Here is a 15,116-nt window from a genome sequence, read left to right as displayed (position 1 = left end):
TCCCCATAACTCCAATTCCCCTTCCACAGTTTCCCCCATATCCCCCCCCTCCCAGTCCCCATACTTCTGGCAGACAACAAAACATGCAATTTCGAGAGATCTCCTAGAGAGCCCGCAATATTTCTTCCAATTTATTCCATGTACGTAAGTGCGGTATGTATATATGTCTCCTCTTGGCCAGTGCTAATTCCATCTTACCAATTGATAACAATCGATTTACCCATGCAGTCTGTGATGGAGCTGCAACGTTTTTCCAATGGTTGGCAATAAGACATTTCGCTGCCGCCAAGCCCCATCTCAAAATTTTTGTTTGCCATGATCTTTCCCTATTGTTATGTAGCCCCAAGAGACAGCTCTGAGGGGACACCCCCACACATTCACCCAGACATCCAGATAGTGTGTTAGTCACCGATAACCAAAATGGTTGAATGATCCTACATTCCCACCAAGTATGCATAAAGGTCCCCTCATGCAGACCACATCTCCAACAGAGTGCAGATGTGCCAGGGAACATTTTATGTAGTCGATCTGGAGTGTAGTACCATCGTGTTAAAACTTTATAAGCATTCTCCTGTAATAATGCACAGGAAGAGGCTTTATAGGTTTCCCTACAAATTGTATCCCAATCTTTAATAGACATTCGTATGTCTAAATCCTTCTCCCATTGTTTTCGGTACAGGAAAGTGGTATGTGAGCAGCCCCTCCTATACTGATATATCATGGATAATGGTTTCGGAACTTTCTGTAGTAATAACCATAGATTTTCTATCGGTTCTTTATCTAAGTGGAGTCCAGATCCCCAACCCTGCGCCACCATAAAGTGTCTTATTTGCAAGTATGCATAATAGTCGGCCTCTGTGATATCATATTTTTGCTGGATAGTGGTAAATGACATGATCCCATCCTCCCCCAGTAGATCTCTAAATTTTCTGATCCCTTTTTGAGACCACCGATGAAAGGCTCGATTGTCTCGGCCTGCTGGAAATAATGATTCAGTACTTATATTTGCCATAGAAGAGACCCTGGCCCCTCCACCCATCTGTTTACGCATTTGGTTCCATAAGCGCGCCAAATGCTGCACAAAGGGGTTTGATATGCTCTGGACCCATCTACTTTGCGACCCAGAGGACCACTGCATGTTTTTCAGAGGTTCCTCTGCGCTATATAACTGTTCCAATTGTATCCCACTTTTATATTCCCCTATTTCCCAGTCTAGCACTAGTTTCAACTGTGCCGCTTGATAATACCACAACAAATTGGGCAATCCCCTCCCACCTACCTCCCTGGGTGCCCACAACAAGGATTGTGAGAGTCGTGGTGATTTACGTTGCCAAACAAAACTTCGTATTTCCTTTCCCAGTCTCTTTAACTCTCCCAAAGGGACCGCCAGAGGCAGAGTCTGAAATAGGAATAACAGCCTGGGTAATACATTCATTTTAATGATCGCTATCCTGCCCCACCAGGACACCCAAAGACTGTGCCACCTTTGTAAATCCGTTCTAATTTTACGGTAGATTGGCAAGTAATTCTTTTCATAAAGTTTTTGGAGATCCGAAGGGATATAGATCCCCAGGTACCTAATTCCTTTCTCAGCCCATTTAAAGGGGAATACATCTCGTATCGCTATTACCTCGCTCTGTGTCAGAGTCAGGTTCAAAATTTCAGTTTTCTCCAGATTTACTTTGAATCCTGAAATCTTCCCATAATTATCAAATGTCGTTAAGAGATGGGGTATGGATATCTCAGGTTTTCCCACATACAGGAGGATATCATCTGCAAACATCGCTATTCTGTGCTCTACTTCCCCAATAACAATCCCTACCAAGGATGTGTGACGTCTTATGGCCATCGCCAGGGGTTCAAGCGACACCGCAAACAGTAATGGGGAGAGCGGACATCCCTGTCGAGTTCCCCTGAGGATAGGAAAAAAGTCCGTGTACGATTGATTTATCCGTAAACAGGCCCTAGGTGCAGCATAGAGAGCCCGAACCCACTTTCCAAACATACCTCCCAGTCCCATCCTATCCATCACATCCCAAAGAAACCCCCAAATAACCCTATCAAATGCTTTCTCAGCATCCACTGATATCAAAACTGCTTTATCTTGGCCCCTGCCTGCTTCCCATAATATGTTTAAAGTTCTTCTAATATTATCGCTCACCTGTCTCCTCTGGATAAATCCCGCCTGATCTTGATGTATCAGTTTTGGTAATACCTTTCCCAACCTTTGTGCTAGAACCTTAGCCAGAATCTTTGCATCTTGATTCAATAGTGATATGGGTCTATATGATCCACATAGCAAAGGATCTCGCCCTGGCTTGGGTAGCACAACCACCCCTGCCTCTCCCATTGTAGACGGTAACCCACCTCCCTTAGATAGTCCATTAGCCACTCTTACCAAAAGGGGTCCCAGTTGTTTCGAAAATTGTTTATAATATCGACTAGTGTACCCGTCTAATCCCGGTGATTTTCCATTCTTCAACCCATCTATCACCCCTGTGATCTCAGTAAGTTGAATCGGTTCCCTTAAATAATTCTTATCCTCTTCAGATAATTCGGGTAGCTGTAATGAGTCCAGAAAGACAGTCTGTTTTTCCCTGTCCCAGTTCTCCGGTTGTCCGTATAGCCCTGTATAGAAAGCTAGGAATTCTTTTTGAATCGCTGAGTCCGTTACCCTTACCTCCCCACCTACTCCTCTCTTAATTCTCGTTATGGTGCTCCGATTTTGTTTAATCTGTATATACCTAGCCAGTTGCGCGCTAGCTTTGTTACTATGTTCATAGATATTTAATTGAAATCTTTCGCGCGCTCGTTCTGTTTCTTCTACCTGAAGTTGATACAAGTCATCCCTGATTCTTTGCAATTTGGCCAATATGTGGGGTTCCCCCTTACTCTGATGTTGCAATTCCAATTTGGTTAACTGAGTCCTTAGATTTAGGAAGGCTCGGGCTCTCTGCTTTTTAAACCTAGCCCCCCATTTAATAAATTCTCCCCTAACTACCGCTTTGAGCGCATCCCAAAGGATAGCATCAGATACTGCCCCAGTATCATTCAGTATTAAGTATTCATCAATCACAGATTCCACAGCTGATATCACTAGAGGGGAACTCAACAGGGATTCGTTAAGTTTCCAATATCTACCTCCCCCCGTATCTACCATATCTTCACATTGTAGCCACACTGGCGCATGGTCTGATACATGCATCGGTTCTATCTCCGCTGCTCGCAGTCCCCCTGCCTGGTTCCTATGTATCCATACCCCATCCAATCTCGTATAGACATTCTGTGCATGAGAATAAAATGTATAGGATCTCTGGGTCCCATGCAATAATCGCCAGCCATCTATGAGGCCAAGAGATCCCATTAATGCCCGAAATGCTGCAGCCGGCTTTTGAAGTGATCTACGCCCTCCCCCAGAATGGTCCACTCCCGGTTCTGGAGGGATATTAAAATCTCCCCCTAGATATATCGTTCCCATTACAAATCTTCCCAGTGTTCCTCTCATTTTGTGATAATATGCCTCTTGGCCCGCATTAGGCCCATAAATATTGATAATGGTCAGAGGTCGGCCCTGAAGAACCCCTTGAATTGCCAAACACCTGCCCTCTTCATCCCGATATTCCTTTTCCACCTGCAGGCCTAGGCCCTTTCTCACCATGATTGCCAAGCCCCCCGCCCTTTTTGATCCTCCCTCACCCTGATGGGTCCAGAGCATATCAAACTTCGGCCGCTGGATCAAGGATACATCCCGTGGCCTCAAGTGCGTCTCTTGGAGAAGACAAATATCCCACTTCATCCTATAGAGTTCCCGGAAGACTATGCTTCTTTTACCCGGGCTATTAAGCCCATTTACATTCCATGATCCTATGATCAGCCCCGGGTCCTTCCCTAGGGACCTCCCAGCCTTCATATTCCCCCGTCCGCCAGAATCCATACCACCATCATTACCCCTCCCCCCACCCCCCCCTCCAGTTAGCTGATTCACCCATTTTCGAATCAGCCATATTGAGAAGTGAGTCATACCAATAAGGCCCATTAATACCCCTCTTTCTATGCTTAACCCAAGCACGCACACATTCATACTCACATTCATCCGCAGAAAAACCATACTCTCGTTAAGTACCTCAGTCACATCCATATATATAGATAATCATGAATATCAGCATGGTACCACTGCCCACAGCAGTTTAACAACTGTGTCCACCATTACTCCTCCATCAGTGTTTATCCAATGGGACAGTAAGGAGCACAGATTGGGACAGTAAGGAGCACAGAGGCAATTTTTAACATAGATGCCCCATGCTCCCCCTATCCGCTGAATACCAAGTATAAATGTCTAAGTATCTGTCCAAACTCCGCCTCAGATAGCTGATGTCGAGGGTCGGACTTCTTCAGCAGTGCGTAGGGAATCACCTTCCCCCGTCCCCAGTAGCGAGTCCTTTTGATTTCCTTCCGAAGAATCTGACGGTCGCCTGCATCCAAATTCTTTCAGTGCTATCCATGCATCCGTTACTGTGTCCACCTTCCTGTGTGTCCCATTTATGGTGAATTGTAATCCAAAGGGAAAAAGCCACCGATATCTGTATCCTTCAGCTCGCAGTAGTTGAGTAATTTCTCGAAAGGCTCTGCGCTTCTGTAGCGTTGCAAGGGCCAGGTCTTGATACACCCCTATTTTTAACCCCTGCCATACAAAGTCAGGGCGTCGTCGTGCTGCTTGTAAGATTTTCTCTTTCAGTTGAAAATCACTGAAACAAGCTATTATATCTCGATTGCCTGGTCCCCTCATTTGTCCCAAACTTCTATGCACTCTCTGCAGTTCAATCATGGGTGTTTCCCTGGATCCCTCGTCTGCAAGTAGTGTTTTGCAGTAATCAGTTACCACTTCCCTTGCATCTTTATATCTCTCCAAGTCTGGAACCCCCTTGAAGCGCAGATTATTCCTCCTGGAACGATTTTCCAGGTCTTCCACCTGTTTCTTTAAGTCCTCTAATTGTGCTACCGCTGAGTCTACTGCTGTTGTATTTTCCTCCACCGATGTCTCCATGTGGCTTAGCGTCCCCTCTGCCACAAGAAGCCTGCTGTTTAGTTCGCCCACCTCTGCCCGTAGCTCCCCCAGCGCTGCTTTGACATCCGTCCGCAACCCCACCATTTCTGCCTTCAGATCTCTGAACCACAATTCAATTTTCCCCTCTATAAGTTGTTCCGTGTCCGAGATATTATTGTGGGTATTTTCAGGCAGTGAAGTTGCTTTCGGTTCCGCCATCTTGGGCGACGCCTTCGGGGAGCTGGGAGCGTGCGATCGGGTTTTTACCGTCTTAGCGCTTGTAAATTGGAATTTCTCCAATCTCCTCCGACTCGCCATATAATCCGCGATCCTGTTTTTCAGCGGGTGTCGCGCCCTGCGTCCCGGGAAGCAGTTTATAAATCTGAAACCGCGAGCCCCATCAGAGCTCCGAAATTAAGCGGCCATCTACCGGGGTGACGTCACTTCCTCCGGCATTTACCGAATTTATCCATCGCTTTGCCCTCTCTGCCAGGGGGTACAGAGGCATAGACAGTAGCCCCTGTAGACTTTTTCAAGGTGGATTTCATGACCAGGGACTCATGGAGAAGTTGAGGTTTGTCAAAACCAGGAATAGGAACCACTCGATATAAAGATTCCAATTTTCGAGGAGCTACAGGAATAGATAGTGGCATTTCCAGATTTTTATAAACTATCTCTTAGAATGTCATGAAGAGGAAGCTTGAGGAGTTCCTTTGGCGGTTGGTCATAGTCTAAAGCCTCCAGGAACTGCTTACTATGTTTAGAGTCCACTTCAAATGGAATAGAAAGGGCTTCAGACATTTGGCGAAGAAATCTGGAAAAGGTGGATTTTTCAGGAAAAAAACAGCGGATTCCAGAGAAGAACATGAGGTGAATCAGAAGCAGAAGAACCTTCATCAGCAGAGAAGAATGGATCCTGCTCAGAGTCTCCCTGGATGGAATGTGGACGGTGTCGAAGACTCGAGATGCCTCATCTTACGCAATGCCTTCCAGGACCGCACCGGAGTCGCCTCTGGAGATGTTTGCGTCGAGGACGACTGGTGCTGTGGAGTTGGAGGTATCGACTCCTGTGTTGAAGATCTCCGCACCGGGGTAGCATCAGATATAGGTGGTTGGTGTTGTGGGCTCAGACCGGACTGGCACCGGGAGAGTTGGTGTCGACATGGACATAAGTTGTGTCAACACCAGCATTTGGAAATGCTCACCCAGTTCCTCCTGAAGCAAGCTGTCAATCTTTTGCTTCAGGGAGAGCACTGGTACCGCTGGCCTCTTTGCCGGTACCTTCAGTGCTGTGCTACGCTCCGGCGATGAGGAGGCCGATGTCAAGGTACTCACCGATATTGGAGCGATTTCGGGACTTTTTCGAGGTTGGCAGGATTTGGCTCACTGGGACTTTGACCTAAGTCCCAGATGGAGTAGGGGAAGGCTTCTAAGCTGGCTTACTCACTGTATGCTGTGACACCAGAGGAATCTCAGTTGGTGTGGTTTTGGTCGGCACCGCCGGTGTTGGTAGCAATGTTGGATCTCCATCCATGGCAACACCGAATAGTCATTGCTGTTGTAGAAGGCGGTTTTTCAGAGTTTTTTTCTGCAGTGAAGAACAACGTGTACAGGTCTCGGGACGGTGCTCTGGCTCCAAACACTGGAGACACCAACGATGCGGGCCAGTCAGAGATGGGCCGAACATAGCGACCGTACTTCTTGAATCCCATCAGCAGGCATGACATCGACGGGAATACCACCGCAGCCAAATTGAAATCGATGGCCAAGGCAGGTGAACAGGCCCCACTGGGCCAAAAACCTGCGAGGGAAAAAAGAAATATATTATTATTTATTTACTGAAGGCAAGGTAAAATTAAAGGAAGAAAAAGAAACAAGAAAATGACTAAAAAGTTACAAACGCGTGAGCGAGAAGGCAAAAATAGTTTCAACGGCCGTTGAAAAGCATCTTCTTAGCTCTACGGAAACTAACAAACAGAGGGACTGCGCACCTACGTCGGGCAGGAAAGCACTCGCACATACACAGTGCGGACTATTGCGAACTTTCCAAAGATTTAAAGAGGCAATGCACTTTTGAAATGGTCCATACCGGGGCTCTGTTGGTGATGTCATCCATCAATGAGAATACGCTGCCTGCTTGTCCTGGGATAATTATACTTATGTTTAATATATTTGTTTGCTCATAGACTCCTGAGAAAGGTACCATATAGGTGCCGAAACATTGGCTCTGTTGAGTCAGGTATATCTCTCCAGAATATTAATAAGTTAAAGATCCCAGTTGAAACATCTCTCCAATCTCTACTTTTTTCAACCGATTTCTACATTGCAGAGGTTTTATTCCTGTTTTTCTGATAGTCCTATTTATTTGCAGATGATATCACCAGTCAACACCATATATACTCAAATATAAATTGAGATTTTGGGACCAAAAAAATGGCCCCAAAATGGGGTTCTCTGTTTATATCTGAGCCTCCTTTGGATGATGGTGCTTTTTTTTTCTCCTCTCCCCACCCGATAACCAACAATGCTATTTTTCACCCCTCCAGATGCCCGGCACTGCTATCCTCTATCCCCTTCCCATGACCGGCACAGCTTTCTCTCTCTCCCCCCCCCCCCAATGATGACCAGCATTGCTATCCCCACTTCTCCTCATTGACCAGCACTGCTATCCTCCACTATCCATACCCCCCCCCCCCACATCACACTTACAATCTCAATGCTCTGGAAGCCAATGCTGACACTCTGTGTTGGACTGAAGGGCCTTGAGCATCTGTGCATGCTCAAGGCCTGCTGGCTCCCATCCTCTCCGGGATTCTTGAAAGGAATCCAGCAAGCCGTAAGCATGTGCAAATGTCAGGGTCAGCTTCTGGAGCATCGGGACTGTAAGTGCGATGTCGGTCTGGGGCAGGGAGGAGCAGGTAGTGGAGGATAGAAGTACCTAAGACGGTGTCTTCCTCTGTACTTTTCTTTTGCTGTGGTCCACCCCCTTCTGAAGCAACTTCCTGTTTCTGCTTGGGTGGACTGCAGCAAAAGAACGATACAGGGGAGGCCACGGGCAGCAAAAGGAAGGAGATGGTGGCACATGGATGGAGGGAAGGGGAAGAAATGGGACACATGGATGGAGGGAAGGGGAAGAGATGGGACACATGGATGGAGGGAAGGGGAAGAGATGGGACACATGGATGGAGGGAAGGGGAAGAGATGAGACACATGGATGGAGGGAAGGAAAAGAGATAGGGCACAAGGATGGAAGGAAAGGGAAGAGATGGTGCACATAGATGGAGGGAAGAGGAAGAGTTGGAAAGACAGATTTGAGATGGAGGCAGAAAAATGTAAGAAATTTGAATATGAAAATCAGTGCCAAGTGAACTATTCAAGAAGAAATGCATTTCTTTCTATTTTTCTTGTGGAGTACTGTGCAGAGTCTGGCATATTAGGGTTTTGTTTGTGTACAACAGTACTTTTAGTTTGTGGGTTTATATTTGAAAAAGTTTTTTTTTTTTCTGTATGTGTGACTGAGGCCAGGTGTTCTGGTGGGGGATGACAAATGACACTCACATACCCAAATTTCTAACCTCAGTTTATATATTCGAGTCAACCTTTTTTCTTCCTTTTTTGGGAGGGAAAAGGTTACCTCGGTTTATATTCGAGTATTATTGATAATTGTCTGAGAAAAGTGTTACAATAGTTTAAGAAGGCAGAAATGAAGATCAGTCCTGAAAGACTGCATTATCTGAGGATAAACAGGAATCAGAAATCCTTATGTTGCCTTCTATTGATAGCTTCACTTTGAGTGGGAGAGAAGTTGTGAAAAACTTGTGTGCATTGTTGGCTAGGGATTTATCCTTCAATGATTAGATTTCTTCAGTTGTAAAGGCTTCTTTTGAAAGACAGCAGTTACTTATTTCTTGTTGGACCAGAGGGACTTGTCAGCATTAATATATGCTTTTATTATATCAAGGCTGGACTACTTCAATAGTGTTTATTGTGTGTTTGAGGATTTCAGCTTTTTCATTAATAGAGCTGCATATACTTTCATGAAGATGACATCCACATCTTCAGTCTGCATAGAGTATCGGGTTCAGTTTAAGATCTTTTGTTTCATATTTCATGCTCTATTTTTAGATGGTTTTTTTGTCCCTTTGTAAATTACTTCAGGCATATGATCCCTGAAGGAAGCTGTGTTCATCACAGTACTCTCAGCTCTTAGTTCCACACAATGTATTGTAACAGTCTACTTGTAATATGGTTTTATATTAAGGTGCTTGTTAGTTAAGCGAAATTAAGTTTGCAAGCAGGATTCTTGATCATTGTTGGAGACCAACAACGTAGGGAGGGCTCACAAGACAAAGACTATCATATCACATAATGTTTCTTCTTGAAATATTGTGAAACATGAGATTTCATTGGTCTGCCACCTGTAGATAGAGAATATATGAGGATTTCAGACTGGTGATGAGAATGTTACAGATTACACTTTAGCCTGTGGGTTTGCTAGTATTCTTTGGATCTACCAGTGCCAGTTTCTTACTATACCCAGTTCAAATCAGATACATAAATGCGATATAAATGAAATGCAGGGATATACCTGATTATAGTCTCAGAAGTCACAAAACAAAATAATAAATTTGTACTTTAAATACTGAATACTCTAAAACACAGAGAAAGAAAATGTTTATGTTTATATTTATACCGCTCAATTTGCCAAATAGGATCAAAGCGGTTAACAAAATAATCCAGTAAAATAATGAAAAGTGTAATGTCTTTGCCTTCCTAGAGGAGAAGGTTTAAGTGACAAGCAAGACATCTTGTACTTAGTTAACCTTTCATTATTGCCTGAATTTGTTACCCTAGGCTTCTCTCTGGATCTGCTGAATCCTTTACTCTTCTACTGCTACCAGAGTGCTCACAAAGTGACTGGGAAGAGAAAGAGAGAAATGAGTAAATACTGAAGCCAATAATCTGGAAGATAGGCTTCCTCAAATATCTGGATAAAGATGCAAAGAGCGCCATGCAGAAGAAGCATGCTACTTCTGATATGATCAACAGGAATGTACCTTGAGATCCCTCCGCTCGAGGTGAAGGAGCTCAGAGCCCTGGATGTCGTGCCGAATGAAGATATCCTTATACTCACAGAGACTGAGGTGTTCAAGCCAGGTTGCCACCTCCTCTGTCCCCCAAAGGTGAACTGTCAGAGATGTAAAAGCAGGAGTGCATTGAGTACCCAAAACCCATAGCAGAGAGTGAGAGGAAGGCCAACAGTGCCCAAAGTCCCAGAGCAAAAAGACAGGAAAAACATAATGCCCACAATCCAACAGTGGAGACAGGAAGGTCACTATTACACACAGTTAGCAGTCACTTACCTGTGACAGGTATTCTCAAAGGATAGTAGTGAGTGATACCATACGGCAGAGCCTGGGTTGGAGCACTAAAGCTGAAAAGTCTTCAAGAATGCTTAGCTGAACATGTTTGTTTGCCCTGCAGCACTATTGTTTCACAGAGCCACCTGAGTTCGGTTCATAGATATAATGAGCAGACAATAACCCTTTATGGGAGGTGGAAGGCTTTTGTGAGGACTAATATCCTGCTTTCCTTAAAGAAAATTTGTTATATGTAAGCAACTTTGCTTTCTTTGAGGACAAGCAGGATATGAGTCTTTACAACTGGGAACTCCCAGATATAGCCTCCTTTAAACCATTTGACAATTTTATCATAGTCATTTTCCATATGTAAAATGCTTTATAAAATGACTCCCTTCAAATCTTGACATGCCTTCCAAAGTTAGACCTGCCTGAGCATAAAAGAAAGAGATGAAGTGTGCTATCTAATTTGATACGTGGAGGGGCACAATAATAATAATAAAAAAAAGTACAAGTTCCATTTGGACGTAGGGCGCTAGTTGCCCAAAGTCAGCAGCTGCAAAATGTCCATTCTAGAAAAGCTCATCTAAATTTTTTTTTTTTTGAAAATTGTCTCTCTATATGTCCAGGCATTTAATGTCCAGAACGCTACTATTTATTTATTTAATTCGATTTCTATTCCATTCTCCAGGGGGCTCAGAACGGGTTACAATTGACACTCAACAAAAATTACAGGACAAAGGCATTCCTAGAAGAGACAGGGAGAAGAGAAAAAGAGAGAGAGGAAGGGAGGGGGAGCATAAGAAGCAAGTAGGAGGAGGCGGGAAGGAGCAGGAGGAGGGGGAGAGAGGATGAGAGCAGGGAGTAAGCTGATCATTGGCACTGTTCAGGTGAAGAGAAGGGTCTTCAGCGTTTTCCGGAAGGCCATCAGCGAGACTTGAGGTCTTATCTGGATAGGCAACTGATTCCAGAGACGGGGGATGAAGTGGCTGTTTGAGCGTTTATGAGCCGTTTCCATTAGGAGGGATCTTCCTGCAGGGGTGTGCAGACATTTCTCAGTTTCAGAGCGGAGTGAGCGGGCAGGAGTGTACTGTGGGAGTTTGGATATGATGTAGGCTGGGGTGGTGATATGGAATTTCTTGTAGGTAATTACTAGGGCTTTGAATACACAGCGATTGTTAATCGGCAGCTAGTGTTCCTCATGGAGGGCTGGGGAGATGGGGTCGTGGTAGTCGAGGTCATGTAGGAGGCGGATTGCAAAGTTTTTTGGCAGTGATTCCACTGAAGATAGAGTTACAATAATCCATTCTGGAGAGTACATAGGCGTAGAGTAGTTGGGCTAGGTTAGGTTTAACAAGGGATCCAAGAGGAAAAAGAACAAGGAACCGGCGTGGCTCACTGTAGCGGTGAAGGAAGTGATCAGGGACAAGAAGACTGTTTAAGGACTGGAAAAGGTCAAAAATGGATGAAAACTGGAAAAAGCACAAACAGCATCAAAGCAGGTGCCATAAGGCGGTAAGAGGGGCCAAAATAGACTATGAGGAAAAAATAGTCAAGGAGGCAAAAAACTTCAAGCCGTTCTTTTGATATATTAAGGGGAAATGACCCGCGAAGGAAGTGGTGGGGCCATTGGATGAAGGGAGTGCTAAAGGAGGACAAAGCCATGGCTGACAAACTGAACAAATTTTTTGCATCTGTGTTTACCAAAGAGGATATCCGCAACATACCGGAAGATGACAGCCTATACGCGGGAAACGAAGATGGGAAACTGATAGGGTTGACAGTCAGCCTAGAAGAGGTATGCCGTCAGATTGACAGACTTAAAAATGATAATTCCCCGGGACCAGATGGCATCCATCCGAGGGTCATCAAGGAACTGAAAAGGACTATAGCTGAACTGCTTCAACTGATAGCCAATCTGTCGATCAAATTGGGAAGGGTTCCGGAAGACTGGAAGGTGGCAAATGTTACACCAATCTTCAAGAACGGTTCAAGGGGTGATCCGGGAAACTACAGACCGGTGAGTCTGACCTCGGTACTGGGAAAGATGGTAGAGGCGCTGATAAAGGACCGCATCATTGGGCACCTTGATGGACATGATCTGATGAGGACCAGCCAGCATGGCTTCAGCAGAGGAAGATCTTGCTTGACGAACTTGCTGTACTTCTTCGAGGGAGTAAACAGACGGATAGACAAATGTGACCCGGTCGACCTTGTATATCTGGATTTTCAGAAGGCTTTTGACAAGGTTCCACATAAACGACTATTTCGAAAAATTACGTGCCATGGAATTGAGGGTGAAATACTCACATGGATTAAAAATTGTCTTGCGAATAGGAAACAGAGAGTGAGAGTAAATGGACAATACTTGGACTGGAAAAGCGTTACCAGTGGAGTGCCGCAGGGTTCAGTGTTTGGACCCGTGCTCTTCGACATATTTATAAACTATCTGGAAATTGGAAAGACGAGTGAGGTGATTAAATTTGAAGACAATACGAAGTTATTTAGAGTAGTAAAGATGCAGGAGGATTGCGAACATCTGCAAAGTGACAAACACGCTCGATAAATGGGCCACGACATAGCAGATGAGGTTCAACGTGGATAAGTGTAAGGTGATGCATGTCTGTAACAAAAATCTTATACATGAATACAGGATGTACGGGGCGGTACTTGGAGAGACCCCCCAGGAAAGAGACTTGGGAAGTACTGGTCGACAAGTCGATGAAGCCGTCCGTGCAATGTGCGGCGGCGAAAAGGACGAACAGAATGCTGGGAATGATTAAGAAGGGGATCACGAACAGATTGGAGAAGGTTATCATGCCGCTGTACTGGGCCATGGTGAGCTCTCACCTGGAGTACAGCACTGGTCGCCGTACATGAAGAAGGACACGATACTACTCGAAAAGGTCCAGAAAAGAGCGACTAAAATGGTAAAGGGGCTGGAGGAGTTGCCGCACAATGAGAGATTAGAGCCTCTTCTCCCTTGAAAAGAGGAGACTGAGAGGGGACATGATAGAAATATTCAAGATACTGAAGGGAATAGACTTATAGATAAAGACAGGTTGTTCACCCTCTCCAAGGTAGGGAGAACGAGATGGCACTCTTTAAAGTTAAAAGGGGATAGATTCCGTAGAAGCATAAGGAAGCTCTTCTTCACCCAGAGAGTGGTGGAAAACTGGAACGCTCTTCCAGAGGCTATTATAGGGGAAAACACCCTCCAGGGATTCAAGACAAAGTTGGACGGGTTCCTGTTGAATTGGAACGTATGCAGATAGGGCTGGTCTCAGGGCACTGGTCTTTGATCTAGGGCCACCAAGGGAGCGGACTGCTGGACACGATGGACCACTGGTCTGACCCAGCAGCAGCAAATTCTTATGTTCTTATGTATGGTTTGATCCTTTTTAGCTGGCACAGATAGTAGAAAGAAGTGGATACGACCTGAGAGATGTGGGCTGAGAGGGACAGGTGGCCATCCAATACCATCCCAAGACTGTGCACTTGGTTTTTTGCTGTCAAGAGTGTGGAGACCAAGGATAGTATTGGGCGGTGAAGTTGGTGTTCTTCTTTCCAATCCATAGTAGTTCAGTTTTGGCAACACTCAGTTGAAGTTTGTTGACTGTCATCCAGCTCTTCATGTCGGTGAGGCAGAGTTAAAGGTTAGTGAGTTGTATGGATCGGTCTTTACCTAGCGGGAGGAGAAGCTGAATGTCATCAGCATAGGAGTGGATTTTAATGTTGTTTTTTGGGCAATATCGATGACTGGTCTGGTGTACAGGTTGAAGAGGAGAGAGGACAGTAGAGCACCCTGGGGGATTCCATATTTGATGGGTTTGGGTTCAGATTTGTTTGGGCCTAGCAGTATGGAGTTCTCTGCTGAAGGAAGGAAGTGAACAATTGGAGTGCAGAGTCCTTGATTCCTAGGTCAGTGAGTCTGTGAAGTAGGAGCTGATGGTCAATGGTATCAGAGGCAGCACTTAGGTCTAGTAGTATTAGGAGGGCATCGCTGCTTTTGTCTAGTATTGACCAATTATTGTTAATTATGTACAATAGAACTACTTCTGTGCTGCGGCCTGCTCAGAAGCCTGATTGCAAGGGGGAGAGGGCGTTCTGTTCTTCAATGAATGGGAGTAGGCGGTGGAGTATTGTTCTTTCCAGGAGTTTGGATACAAAAGGGAGGTTGGAGACTGGGCGGTAGTTGTTGGGGTCGTTTGGGTCGAGGGTAGGTTTTTTGAGAGTGGGTTTGATGATGGCTGTTTTCCTTTCCTGTCGCTAGGGAGGTGTTTATGATGGAGAGGATGGATTCTGCAAAGGCGTCACTGGTGGTTAGGAGGAGACTGGAAGGGCAGGGGTCTAGGATAGTGTTGGAGGGATTCGGCTCCTTTAGAGTTTCAAGAAGCTTGTTGTGCGTGGCTGGGTAGAGTTGGGATAGAGATCTGGATGCTGAGATATTTGGAGTTTGAGGGGAGCAGGTCTGGGGGGATTGCTGTTAGGGGTGTTGTCTAGTTTGTTTTGGAAAAAGCTGGACAGGGTCTCGCTGTCTAGGTCTGTGGGGTTGTTGGGACAGCATCCTTGGGCAGCCAAGTTAGGGCATACAAATGTCTAGAGCGGTTGGGGACTTTTTGTAAGAGTTGAGAGTAGTAGGTTTTTTTTGCCTCCAAGATGGAGTATCTGCTGGGAGTGGGGTGCTCTGTAAAGTATGATGAGGGTGTTTT

The 15,116-nt window shown here is 45.3% G+C and overlaps 1 protein-coding gene across 6 annotated transcripts in view; it reads right to left on the bottom strand.

The window, feature by feature from the left end:
- Positions 1-15,116, bottom strand: part of DGKD (diacylglycerol kinase delta) — a 327,255-nt gene that overhangs the window by 12,928 nt on the left and 299,211 nt on the right. For 5 of the 6 annotated variants that reach the window (XM_033959775.1, XM_033959777.1, XM_033959778.1 and 2 more), the window contains one exon: positions 10,102-10,232. The exons of the other annotated variant lie outside the window; for it this stretch is intronic. In XM_033959775.1, coding sequence (XP_033815666.1) covers positions 10,102-10,232 — 131 coding nt within the window. The remainder of the gene's footprint in view (positions 1-10,101; positions 10,233-15,116) is intronic. 6 annotated transcript variants of the gene reach the window in all.

Source organism: Geotrypetes seraphini, chromosome 9, assembly GCF_902459505.1.
Source record: "Geotrypetes seraphini chromosome 9, aGeoSer1.1, whole genome shotgun sequence".
Classification (NCBI taxonomy): Eukaryota; Metazoa; Chordata; class Amphibia; order Gymnophiona; family Dermophiidae; genus Geotrypetes; species Geotrypetes seraphini.
Note: the sequence above shows the minus strand (reverse complement) of the source record. Positions and strands in the feature narration are given on the sequence as shown.